The sequence below is a fragment of the Bemisia tabaci genome, unplaced genomic scaffold (assembly GCF_918797505.1).
Source record: "Bemisia tabaci unplaced genomic scaffold, PGI_BMITA_v3".
Taxonomy (NCBI): domain Eukaryota; kingdom Metazoa; phylum Arthropoda; class Insecta; order Hemiptera; family Aleyrodidae; genus Bemisia; species Bemisia tabaci.
In genome coordinates, this window is record NW_027311739.1 from 140,883 (window position 1) to 152,792 (window position 11,910).

Consider the following 11,910-nt stretch of genomic DNA (forward strand, 5'->3'; position numbering starts at 1 on the left):
GGCCCACCGAGTGCCGACCGACCAGTCGCGCAGTGGGCCTCTAATAAGTCGCACTTCGGACGTTGTTTGTTTTGAACAGGAATAAGGTTAGGTTAGTGTTTGTATGTTTCCTCCTTTTCCTTTTCCGTCCTTACGTTCAGTCACGTTCAACACAATTCTGATTTGGATTTCTATCAAGATGTAATTTAATTTTAATGCGGTAAAGTTACTTAGTCATAATCACGTGGATAATGCTTATTTTTCGTAGTTATAAGTTTTAAAGGACAGCTTTGTCAAAGACTTCAACATGGATGAAGTAAGAAAACTCGAGCATCTATCACTGGTTTCGAAGATATGTTCAGAGTTGGAAAATCATTTTGGACTAAACGACAAGGACCTCGGTAATTGATATTGTCACTCTTACATTTACTTGTATCATACTGCATTTACTAGCCTCCCTAAACAAGTCGATCAAGATCTTTGAAAAGAAAGCTCTGAAAGTTTTTGATGACAAATTATCATAGAAAACTGCGCTCCGTCTTTTAAGAGACCTTCCTGCAACTGTTATGTACCTTCCTGCGAAGGTAGAAACCAATGCTTGCTGCAAGCAAAACCAGAAAAGTTTACTTTTCTTGAGACCCACCATATGCATTTTCACCACTTCTATAAGTGGAGTTTTTCATTTTATTTATTTAATTTACACATTTACTTACAATGACAAGAGGGCTTTTTTTTTATGCGGATCGCGAGGAACATCGGTATTTTTTTATTCCGTTCCTCAGCGTGATCCAAGCGTTCCAGGTGGATCAGAGTGGAACGCTGGATCGCTCTTCCGAGGTGGGGCGAGCTCGCAATCCACTGTGATCCTAACCTAATGCGAGGAAGTTGCCGTCCCCAAACAATCAAAACAATAACAAATCGAACCAAATTCCAAGTTTGGATTTTTTTATCACTTGGAACACTTGGATCGCTCAGGATCCCGATCCAGTACGTTCCACCGTGATCCACCCTGATCCGCGATAAAAAAAAGCCCTGTAAGGGGTTTTCTTTTTCTGATTGGTGAAACCACCGGTTGAATTCCACCGGTCGCCATTTTGGTACGAAATTGCCCGCGATCAGTCGGGAGTTTAAGAAAGCACTTCCCACCAATGTAAACAAATGGATTTCTTCCTCTCTACAAACCTTTACAGCAATGATACTGCAATTGTGCAAATATACACTCAATTCACCAGCATTAACTCCTTTTCTGCAGTAATTAAAGTATGAGGAAAAATAACAATAAAAAATATTACATAATTCATTTCAAAGGCTATCATCACTGTACAGTGACGATGCAGAACAGAATAATCAGACTCAGCAACAGTGGGCAGCCACGATTTCTCGTTTGTTTGTTTATTTATTTTAGGCCTGAGATTAGGCTGAAGTAGGGTTAGATTGTCCACCGGTGGACTGGTGGATTGAAAGTATCGGAGAAATCTCCGGTGCTCCGAGCGGTAGATTGGTGGTACCACATTCACCGACGGTGGCTCCTCCGGTCGTGACGTCAGCACCGACCGGTGAGTGAAAGAACGCAGTTTGGTGATCGGTGATACCGCCAGTCAATAGAAGAAAACCCCTTAACAATCAATCACATAGGAAAACATAGAAGCCATCACATCTGTTTCTAGGTCATCAGGAGTGCTTCACTTTAAAATTGAAAATAGATTAGCATTTCAGTCACCCAGTACAGTGTCAATTTTCGCTAAAAAGTAAGGGCTGCCTTTTCCTCAACTTACACTTATTCCAAGGTTTATTAATCATTTATTGAGAAAAAAAAATATCTTAACTCTATGGCATGGTGTAACGATTGCGTTACTTCACATTTTTTATTTTTAAAAATAGAATCATTCTTTTGTGGCATGATGTTGCAAATTTATATCAGTGTTTTCATTTTTAAAACATGAAAAGACTCCTGGCCAAATGAGTTTATGCACTTTCATACTGTGACAGAAAATCATCTAACATCATTTTGACATGTTAAGCAGATGCCAGAGGCAAGATGGCAGGTCTTCTGTCGCTGTCTAGAAGTGCATAAACTTATTTGCAATGGACTCGACCAAAATTTTGATATATTGAGAAAAAAAATTGGAACTCAAAGTATTTACAGAAGTTATAGCATAGATTTGCGCTCCTCAAAATCCAAAATGAAATCTAGTCATAGAGGGTCAAGGACAAACTAAATAAATACAGTTAGTATCAAATTCACATACTGCACAAGTTACATTCTAAGTTAAAAATTGGAAGATGTAGAGAGACAGGAAAACTAAATTCAAGCTGATACAGAAAAAAGGAATGATTTTGCATGCAATTTTTGGTGCTGAAATGGATTTTTGGCGGTGATCTGCCGGCTTTTCGAGACGGGACCGTATCTGTAATGAAAGAATTTGCCAGGTGATGACGGTTGAAAAAGATATCATGCCTGACGTCATGTCTAGGCAGTTATGCTGGTATGGACATGTGCAAAGAATATCGGAGGAGAGGTTGCCCAAACAAGTTTTACATTGGGTACCATCTAGGAAGAGGCAACAGGGACGTCCTGTAAAGGGTCGGCGGCAGGGCGTTGACAAAGAGATGTTGCGTTGTCAGTTGCCGGATAACCTCTGGGAGGACAGGCATACGTGGCGTTTGGGTGTCGCAGAACGCCAGAGTGTATTGTAGGAGTGACTTTATATATATACACAGAAAAGAGTGTGGTGAAATTATAAAGTGTCTTGAATCAACCTAAGATCAAATTTGAGCATACTCCAGAACTTTTTTTCAGATTATTTTTTTCCTTATTTTCCTTATTTTTTTTTTTGGTACCCTTTATGTAAGTATCAGTGTATTTTATGAAAAAAAGTTTCATCAAAAGAATTAGATGTTTTATTCTTATATTCCGACTGCTGTTTTGCCGATACTAAAACTAATTAATACCCGGTCAAAATTAGAGTGGAGCTTTGTGTGTAGCTCAAGATACCTATTCAATTCTTTCCAAGCAAATCATTGTGATATTTTAGAGATCACGTTAAATAAGTTAATGCACTTTTAGACTGCTACAGAAGATCTGTCATCTTGATTCTTTCATGCACCCATGCTAAAATGATGTCAGATCTCTCTGTCACAGTCTATAAATGCGCTCACTTATGTGGCGTGGACTCTAGTGCTACATAGGATTTGCTCATCACTAGTTTGCCCAGAGTTTTAAGTTACGATCCATCCAAGTAATTAGGTTCTTTGGATACTTTGACAACTGATTCTCTTACAGTGCCATGTTGTGTTACTAGTTTCACTTGTTCAGTGATACTGTCAATTCCTAAATCTAGAGCCCAAAAGAATTCATAATTAAAGTAGCCTTATAATCGTAAATCTCACACACTCAAGTTCACAATTCTATCTCGATCCTTTTCCAGTTTAAACCGTTGACACCTGGGTATGATTGCTTCCAAATTATTTTTCCCCAAAGTGGGTACTTCTTATCTGTCCAAGTAGGTCTGCACATGTCAAGGTCATAAAAGTTGCCCAGCTACCTAACTAGGATTTCTCCTTTCAGTCACTGTTTTAAAATTTTATCTTTCTTTTTTCAGCTGAATTTATCATTGATTTAGCGGACAAAAATTCAGATTTAAAGTCATTCAAGGCAGCACTTGAAGAAAATGGAGCTGAATTTCAAGTAAGTATGAATATTACTCTATTAACATACCCCTCCCCTCAAACGTTGGGCTGTATTACATAGGTCAATTGTATACTCTCTTCATCAATGCAAGGATTTTCAATTCTCTATCATCTACCTAGGTCCGGCAATTTCATTTAGCTTGGAAAAATATTTGGAGAACAGTACAAAATTTAAAGAATTATTGTCTATAATTGAATTCTGAAAGTGTGATTAATCACTATCAAAAATGTTGAATTTGTGAACATTGTTCACAACTAACATGCGCTCACCATTTGTAGACCGCATGCATCTTCTCATCTTCGTCTCACTCATTTTCATCGTTTTCTTCTTTTCAAAGCTTCTTATGTTTGACGCAGTTTAATTTTGCTCATACATTTTTCCATTTTTCTGCTCAGTCGAGCCGTTAGATTTTCTTTTCTTCTTTAAGCCTGAATATTCATTATTGGATTTAGTATACTTTAATTGTCATTTCTTTACTGTTTTTGTAGGACTCTTTTGTGGAAAATTTGCTGCGGATTATCCACACCATGCGGCCGAAATCAGAGGAGAAATCGAAATCCATCCGAAATGATGATGCCCTCTCAAAAAAATTCCCCGGTTTGGCAATCAAAAATGATGTGAAGAGAAAAGATGTGAGTGAAATTGATGATGCAATGGCTGCTCTTGAAGCTTTGGCACCATCCTTTGGGTAGGTTTGGTTTCAATTGTTTTTGAAAGGCTCAAGCTCTCATTACAAATCGTATCGCTCATTTGATACTGATCAGCTAGGTACTAAGTTTATCCAATGCGTGTTTTCTGTTTAGAGTAAAAGCTACTAGAAATTCCAGTATTAAACTATATTTTTGAAAATGGGATTTACTTATCCATCTATAGTTGCTTTCCGAAAACTCTTCATTCAAAAATGCTCAGGCTTGGTGCAATATTATCTCCGTCTTTTAAGTTTCCTTGTTTGGTCTCTTCAATTTAGCGTTAGGTCCTGAACTTTTTTTTATAAAATGTCTAAAATTCTCTTTGTAAATGATAAATGGCTTGTTTTGCCCAGGCTACAACACAAAGCTTCCTTTTTGGTTGAATCATTTGCAGTTTCATAGTAGAGAAGTATGTATATGCGATCCTGTATGTAATTTTATAAGTGTGATCATAATTTTTTTCTCCGAGTCTAATTGCAACAGTATGACACTAACAGTAGAGGGTTTTTTTTTTTTTTTTTTTTTTTTTTTTTTTTTTTTTTTTTTTTTACTACAGGAGTTTTTAAATTGGTATTTCATAGCTTTTAAATTATTGTTATCAATCATTATGTTTTGCTATTCTTGAAAATACTTATAATTCCTTCCTCTCTTTCAGAACCCAAACTGTGAAGGATGAAAAACCAGACAAGAAAAGAAGTGGTAGAAGCCGAAGTAGGGATCGTAAAGATAAAAGTAAAGATAAGAATCGACGAAGTAGGAGCAGAGACAGAAGTAGAAGGAGCACAAGTCGAGATCGTAGGGATAAAAGAAAAAGGAGTAGAAGCAGAAGTAGAGATCGTCATAGAGATAGGCGGCGGAGTAGAAGCCGTGATCGCACCAATAGACGAAGTAGGAGTCGTGACCGTAAAAACCGAAGAAGTAGAAGTAAAGAGCGCAGCAGAGATCATCGAGACAGAAGAAGAAGCAGAAGTAGAAGCAGAAGTAAGGATCGCAAGAGAGATGTCAGGGAAAAAAAGAGGAGTAGAAGCAAGAGCAAAGACCGTAAACATAGAGAACATTTCAGGAACGAAAGTCCAACTAGAGAAGTTAAACCTGTTACTCGTCTAGTTGAAAAAGAGGAGACAGCACTGCGGAATCCGGATAGGCCAACAACACTATTAGACTTGCAGAATAGCTATGAAGCTGAGGAAGATAACAGTCGTCAGCGTGTTGCTCGGATCTCATCCCCAGAAAAGTGGGAGTACAAACAGATGCTAGCAGCTGCATGTATTGATAAGAGTGAACTACCAGATTTTGATGAAGACACTGGTTTACTTCCAAAAGAAGCATCAGAAGATGAGGACATCGAGATCGAGATGGTGGAAGAGGAGCCTCCATTCCTGCAAGGCCATGGTCGCAACCTGCATGACTTGAGTCCTGTAAGGATTGTCAAAAACCCGGACGGGTCCCTTGCACAGGCTGCCATGATGCAGTCAGCATTATCAAAAGAGCGTCGTGAGCAGAAGATGCTTCAGCGTGAGCAAGAAACTAGTGCCCAACCAACCGGACAAAATAAAAATTGGATCGATCCTCTTCCTGAAACAGACAAAAATCCCAACACAAGCAGCATGCGTGGAATTGGGCTCAGTACACAAGACTTGCCAGAGTGGAAAAAACATATCATAGGTGGCAAAAAAAGCTCTTTTGGCATGAAAACCAACTTATCTCTCCTTGAACAGAGGCAAAGTCTACCCATCTACAAACTCAAAGATGAGTTGATTAAGGCTGTTAATGACAATCAGATTCTAATTGTTATTGGTGAAACAGGGTCTGGGAAGACAACCCAAATCACGCAGTACCTTGCTGAGGCTGGTTTTACTGCACGAGGGAAAATTGGATGTACTCAACCGAGAAGAGTTGCTGCTATGTCAGTTGCCAAACGAGTTGCTGAAGAGTTTGGTTGTCGGCTTGGGCAGGAAGTTGGTTACACGATTCGGTTTGAAGACTGCACAAGCCCTGAAACTGTCATCAAGTATATGACTGATGGTATGTTACTTCGAGAATGTCTAGTTGATTTAGACTTGAAAAGTTATTCAATAATCATGTTAGATGAAGCCCATGAGAGGACAATACACACTGATGTTCTTTTTGGACTCCTCAAACAAGCTGTGAAAAAACGCTCGGAGTTGAAGCTCATTGTTACATCCGCAACACTCGATGCAGTTAAGTTTTCATCGTACTTTTTTGAAGCCCCTATTTTCACTATTCCTGGGCGCACATTCCCAGTAGAAGTCCTGTACACCAAGGAACCAGAAACAGACTATCTAGATGCGTCATTAATAACAGTCATGCAAATACACTTACGAGAGCCACCGGGTGATATTCTCCTGTTTTTGACAGGACAAGAGGAAATTGACTCAGCTTGTGAAATACTTTATGAGCGAATGAAGTCATTGGGTCCTGATGTACCTGAGCTAATTATCTTACCTGTCTATTCTGCTCTTCCAAGTGAAATGCAGACAAGAATCTTTGAAGCAGCTCCACCAGGATCAAGGAAAGTTGTCATCGCAACCAATATTGCTGAAACCTCATTAACAATTGATGGAATATTTTATGTAGTAGATCCTGGCTTTGTGAAACAAAAGGTATGCAATTTTGATTTCCACGTATGTTACAAAGAAAACCACCTTAAGGGCCACTACTAAAAGACAAAATGCTTAACTTTGGATTTTGAACTCCTCCCCCTTGTAACAATTTTGTGAAGTAGATCCCTAACTTCCTGCGTTTTAACACTTTAAAATGAAATGACGTTCTTAAAATGCTCTCCTCATTACATATTCTAGAAATCGCCTCTTATGAAAACTCAAAACTAAGCTCAAAAGAGTGTTTTAGAAATATTTGTGGAGAGAACACTGCAAACATGTCAAACAAAACTAAAGCTAAATGGTTCAAAACTAGCAGTTTTAATAACTCAAGTTTTACGTTTAATTTTCTTTAACCATTTTTTTAAAAGCATCTTTACACTCTTTGTTGGCACAAAACTGAACAATATCTCTAGCAACGTATTCTTCAGGATACACGTGAGTGGAAGTACATGGAGTACATTGCTAACTTAAATGCTGATGTTTTGACCCAACTTTAGAAAATTTTCTTTCCTAAAAAAATGTCCTCTTTGAACTCACGTCCCTTTCCCTGTGAAGAGTCACGTTTATTTTCATATTACATCGATTTAAAACTAATTATTTTCAAAAATTATTAGTTGTTGTATTGTTAAATACCTTATGATTGAAAGAAGTCGTATCAAATGGAGGAAGAGGATGAATCTGATTTTTCATTTTTCCAGAAATTTTCAGTAGATGCTTTGAGTACTGATCAATTTTTTTTCTTCTGTCAATAGGTATACAATTCAAAAACTGGAATGGACTCGCTAGTTGTAACTCCTATTTCTCAAGCCCAAGCAAAGCAGCGTGCTGGCCGTGCAGGACGAACTGGCCCTGGAAAGTGCTATCGTCTGTACACAGAGCGAGCATACCGTGATGAGATGCTCCCTACTCCTGTGCCAGAAATCCAACGCACAAATCTTGCAACTACAGTCCTCCAGCTGAAAACAATGGGAATCAATGATCTGCTACACTTTGACTTCATGGATGCGCCACCAGTTGAAAGTTTGATCATGGCATTGGAACAGCTGCATTCATTGAGTGCATTAGATGATGAGGGATTGTTAACAAGGCTTGGACGGCGTATGGCTGAGTTTCCATTGGAGCCCAATTTGTCCAAGATGCTAATCATGTCAGTTCATCTGCAGTGCTCAGATGAAATCCTCACGGTTGTCTCCATGTTATCCATTCAGAACGTTTTTTACAGGTAGCCTCTTTTGCTCATTTCACATTTGAGTTTAGTAACTATTCAATCCCTCTGAAAGACAGTAGTTTAAATTTTTGGTCTCATGTTCAATTTTCTTACTTCGGCTTTAGAGCTAGCCTTGTAAAATTCTAGTCAAGACTTCATTTTTTTGCTTTATATATGTCTCCCCTTCATAGTGATAATAATAAAGAAAGTGTTAATTTTTTAACTAACTTTTATCAAATTTTTTTGCTATGATTGTATACTTAGTTTGCATCGACCCTCCATATATTTTGCCTAAAATTAGTTTCTGGGTAAGATTGTTCCTCCTTCATGATTCGTCAGCATGTCTTCAAAACCGTTTGAGCGCTTTTCCCTTAACAGCTCTCAACCTTGCAGGTTCTAACTGACCTTCAAATTTTTTTTTTACTTCTTCTTTTTCTTTCGTTTAATTTAATAATTGGTTAATAAATGATTAATCAATGAATTTTATTGAAACCAATGTCTCAAATTTCTCTCAAGAATGAAAAGAAAATCTTTTCTTTTTCACGTTTTACTTTTTCTTTGACAGGCCTAAAGACAAGCAAGCTTTGGCTGACCAGAAAAAAGCTAAGTTCAATCAACAAGAGGGTGATCATTTAACTCTTTTATCAGTCTACAATTCATGGCGGAATAACAAATTTAGCAATGCATGGTGTTATGAAAACTTTGTGCAAATTCGGACTCTGAAAAGGGCACAAGATGTCCGCAAACAGTTGCTTGGAATCATGGACCGGTGAGTATTTATTTGAATGTCAAGTATTTCAAAATGAATAAAACTTGTAATTTGACCTCGGTGATTTTGAAGGAGGATTTAACCCCTTTAAATTTATACCTAATTGTCCAGGACCAAAAATTATCTAAGTTTTGTCCTTTTGCAACAGAGTAAATAGTGGTTTTCCATAGCCTTTTCAAGTGATATTTTTCTTTGTAATTTTTTTAAAGATCAGTTTATGTTCTCATAGCCACTCAATCTAATCATATTTCCACTTTGGATTTGTAGGGAGGCTTACCTCTAGAATCAAATGTATTCTGTCAGTCTTCATATCGTCGCATTTCTATAAGTACCACCATCAATGGTGCATAGCAATAAGTTAAAACAAGATGGTTTTTACTCTGATCTCTCATTATTGAATTTTAATTTTGTTAGACACAAGTTGGATGTTGTCTCAGCTGGAAAGAATACTGTCCGAGTCCAGAAAGCCGTGTGTTCTGGCTTTTACCGTAATGCAGCAAAAAAAGATCCACAAGAAGGATACCGGACACTAGTTGACAGCCAAGTAGTCTACATCCACCCTAGCAGTGCTCTATTTAATCGGCAACCAGAATGGTGAGTTAATTAAGTAACTCATTCAATATTGAATCTTAGATAACATTGCTTTAAAAATCGAATCAATGTTAGCAAAATTAAACTGCTTTTTAGAAGCAATTGGTTTGACATAGACATGTGTGAAGAATGGCTGATGGTCAGTGCCTCAAAGAAGTGTTCAATTGGATTCTTTTCAGAAAGAAGCAGTATGGACATCCAGCACAAGATTGGCGGCAGGGAGTGGAGGAAGGGATCGGAAGGGTCTTTTGCCTGACGATGTTTGAGAGACAGATTTCGATGTAGATTGGGAGTCATAGAGTACCCTAGTGCGCTGAAATAGCAGCTTAAATATGTATATATAATGCACATTTTTTGGGACTTCTTATATTACCTATCTTCGTATGAACTTCGTCAGCCTCTCAAAAAAAATCTGCTTCGATATCTGCTCTCAAAAATTTTTGTAAAAAATCTCAGTGTAGTATACTTTTACGTAGAAAGGGAGGGCATTAAAGAAATCTGGTACTAATGTGGATTGAGAACCCCTTCCAAAATCGGCCGTCTCCAGTCTCAACCTAATTTTTGAAATAATTGTAAGATTGGAAGAGAATTACTGAGTTCAAACCACCCATCATTTTTAAATTTGCAAATGAGCAGGCAGGGTGAGTCAAAGTTAAAAATTTAAAATGGTGTAGCTCATGAATGAATTGCTAGAGAACAATGACCTCGGTTGTCAAATTTAGTAGAGGGAACTTCAGTATTTAGTTGATATTATTTGACAGATTAATTTTAAAATTTTGACTTGTTGCTGTGCCAAATTTTCCTAGCTCAAATCTTCAATTTTTTTCCATTTTGGGGACAAGGCCACGTCCATATATAGTGAGCAGATTTAATCTGATTTGATCAGACTAGATGTGAATTCTATTTGACACTGGCAGTAGAACAAATGAAGTTGAATTAGCAATTTTATCCTGCAGGATCCTGCACCTCCACTATTTTAAATTCTCAATTAGTCATCTTTGTCATCAAATCTCTTAGGTTCTTTATTATTAATCATTTTTTTCTTTGATCAGGGTAATCTACCATGAGCTGGTTCAAACAACAAAGGAATACATGCGTGAAGTTACGACTATTGATCCAAAGTGGCTGGTGGAATTTGCGCCAGCATTCTTCAGGTTTTCTGACCCAACTAAACTCAGCAAGTTCAAAAAGAATCAACGTTTGGAGCCGTTATACAACAAGTATGAGGAACCTAATGCATGGAGGATATCCAGAGTTCGCAGGCGTCGTAATTAATCACCAGAGAGGCTCAAAAATGACTCTAACCTGCTTTTATTCAGTTGCTTTTATCTTGGCGTAGCACCTGTCAGCATGAGAGTAACAATATACTGAAGACCTAGAAGATAAACTGTTTTAAAAAAAATCATTGCTAATTTACTTTTTTGCAACGACGAGCAGTCTTGATGGTGGTCTGGATTACGGTGTCTATTTGTGATTATATTGAGCTACGCATTGCTCAAACTTACTTCTTTTTTTGTCCAAGGTGAAACACTAATTTCTGATAAAGCATCAAACCTTTTTCCTGTGGAAAGTAAAGTACATACTTTTTTGTTTGCCTGTTACAATTTTTCCTTGTAAAAAGTGCTAAATAGTGTAAAACGATGTAAATCTGTTAATAAATCTTTAAAATTGAATCCATTTTATCTTTTCCATCTAATGGATCAGTTTTTTTTATCTGAAATTGAAAAAAAAATCAGCAACAATAAGTAATTCATCAGTGTATCAACTTGACCTAAATTATATCCCTCCAAAAATAAATAGATTCAAGGGACATGCAAGCCCTTCAGTATAGAATTGTGCCAGCGGATACCCATCTCCATCAACTCCTGCAGGTAGCTACTACTTTCTGATAGTTTTAAAATTATTTGAATAAAAATTTCAATTCATATTCATTTGCATTATCAATGACGCCAATAGCTTTTAAAATAAACCTTTTTTAATGATTTGCAAAAGCGCCGGCAAACTTGATTTAAATGTCTTTCTGGAATTCGTTATTTATCGTATCCTAATTATGAAATACTCTTAAAGAGTCAATTTTATTATTTTTTGAGTATTCATGAAGCTAAATGAGGAGAATCATCCCCTCCAAAAACTTCCGTAATTAACTCTTTTTGTTAAAAATTTGGGTAGTAAAGTTTTCTTAAATCTTCCTCCGAAAAATAAAATGAGAGCAGAAATGTTGAAGTCTGTTAGGTGGATTCGTAATTTCTAGTGAGTAGACAATATAACATTATTTTCTGGATTTCATTGAAACTTATTACTTAATGCTGCGAAAATATGTATAAACGTTGAAACTGAAAAAATGCGTATCTCAGTTGAAG

General features: G+C 37.1%; 1 protein-coding gene across 1 annotated transcript; it reads left to right on the plus strand.

Annotated features, from left to right (window-relative positions):
- Positions 1 to 71: 71 nt before the first annotated feature.
- On the plus strand, positions 72 to 11,223 carry LOC109033285 (ATP-dependent RNA helicase pea). Its single transcript, XM_019045845.2, has 8 exons — positions 72 to 380; positions 3,582 to 3,667; positions 4,159 to 4,358; positions 5,015 to 6,983; positions 7,736 to 8,205; positions 8,756 to 8,959; positions 9,374 to 9,553; positions 10,603 to 11,223. Exons 1-8 carry the CDS (start codon positions 287 to 289, stop codon positions 10,823 to 10,825), a joined length of 3,426 nt encoding a protein of 1,141 aa, XP_018901390.1. The 5' UTR covers positions 72 to 286; the 3' UTR covers positions 10,826 to 11,223.
- The last annotated feature ends 687 nt before the right edge of the window (positions 11,224 to 11,910 follow it).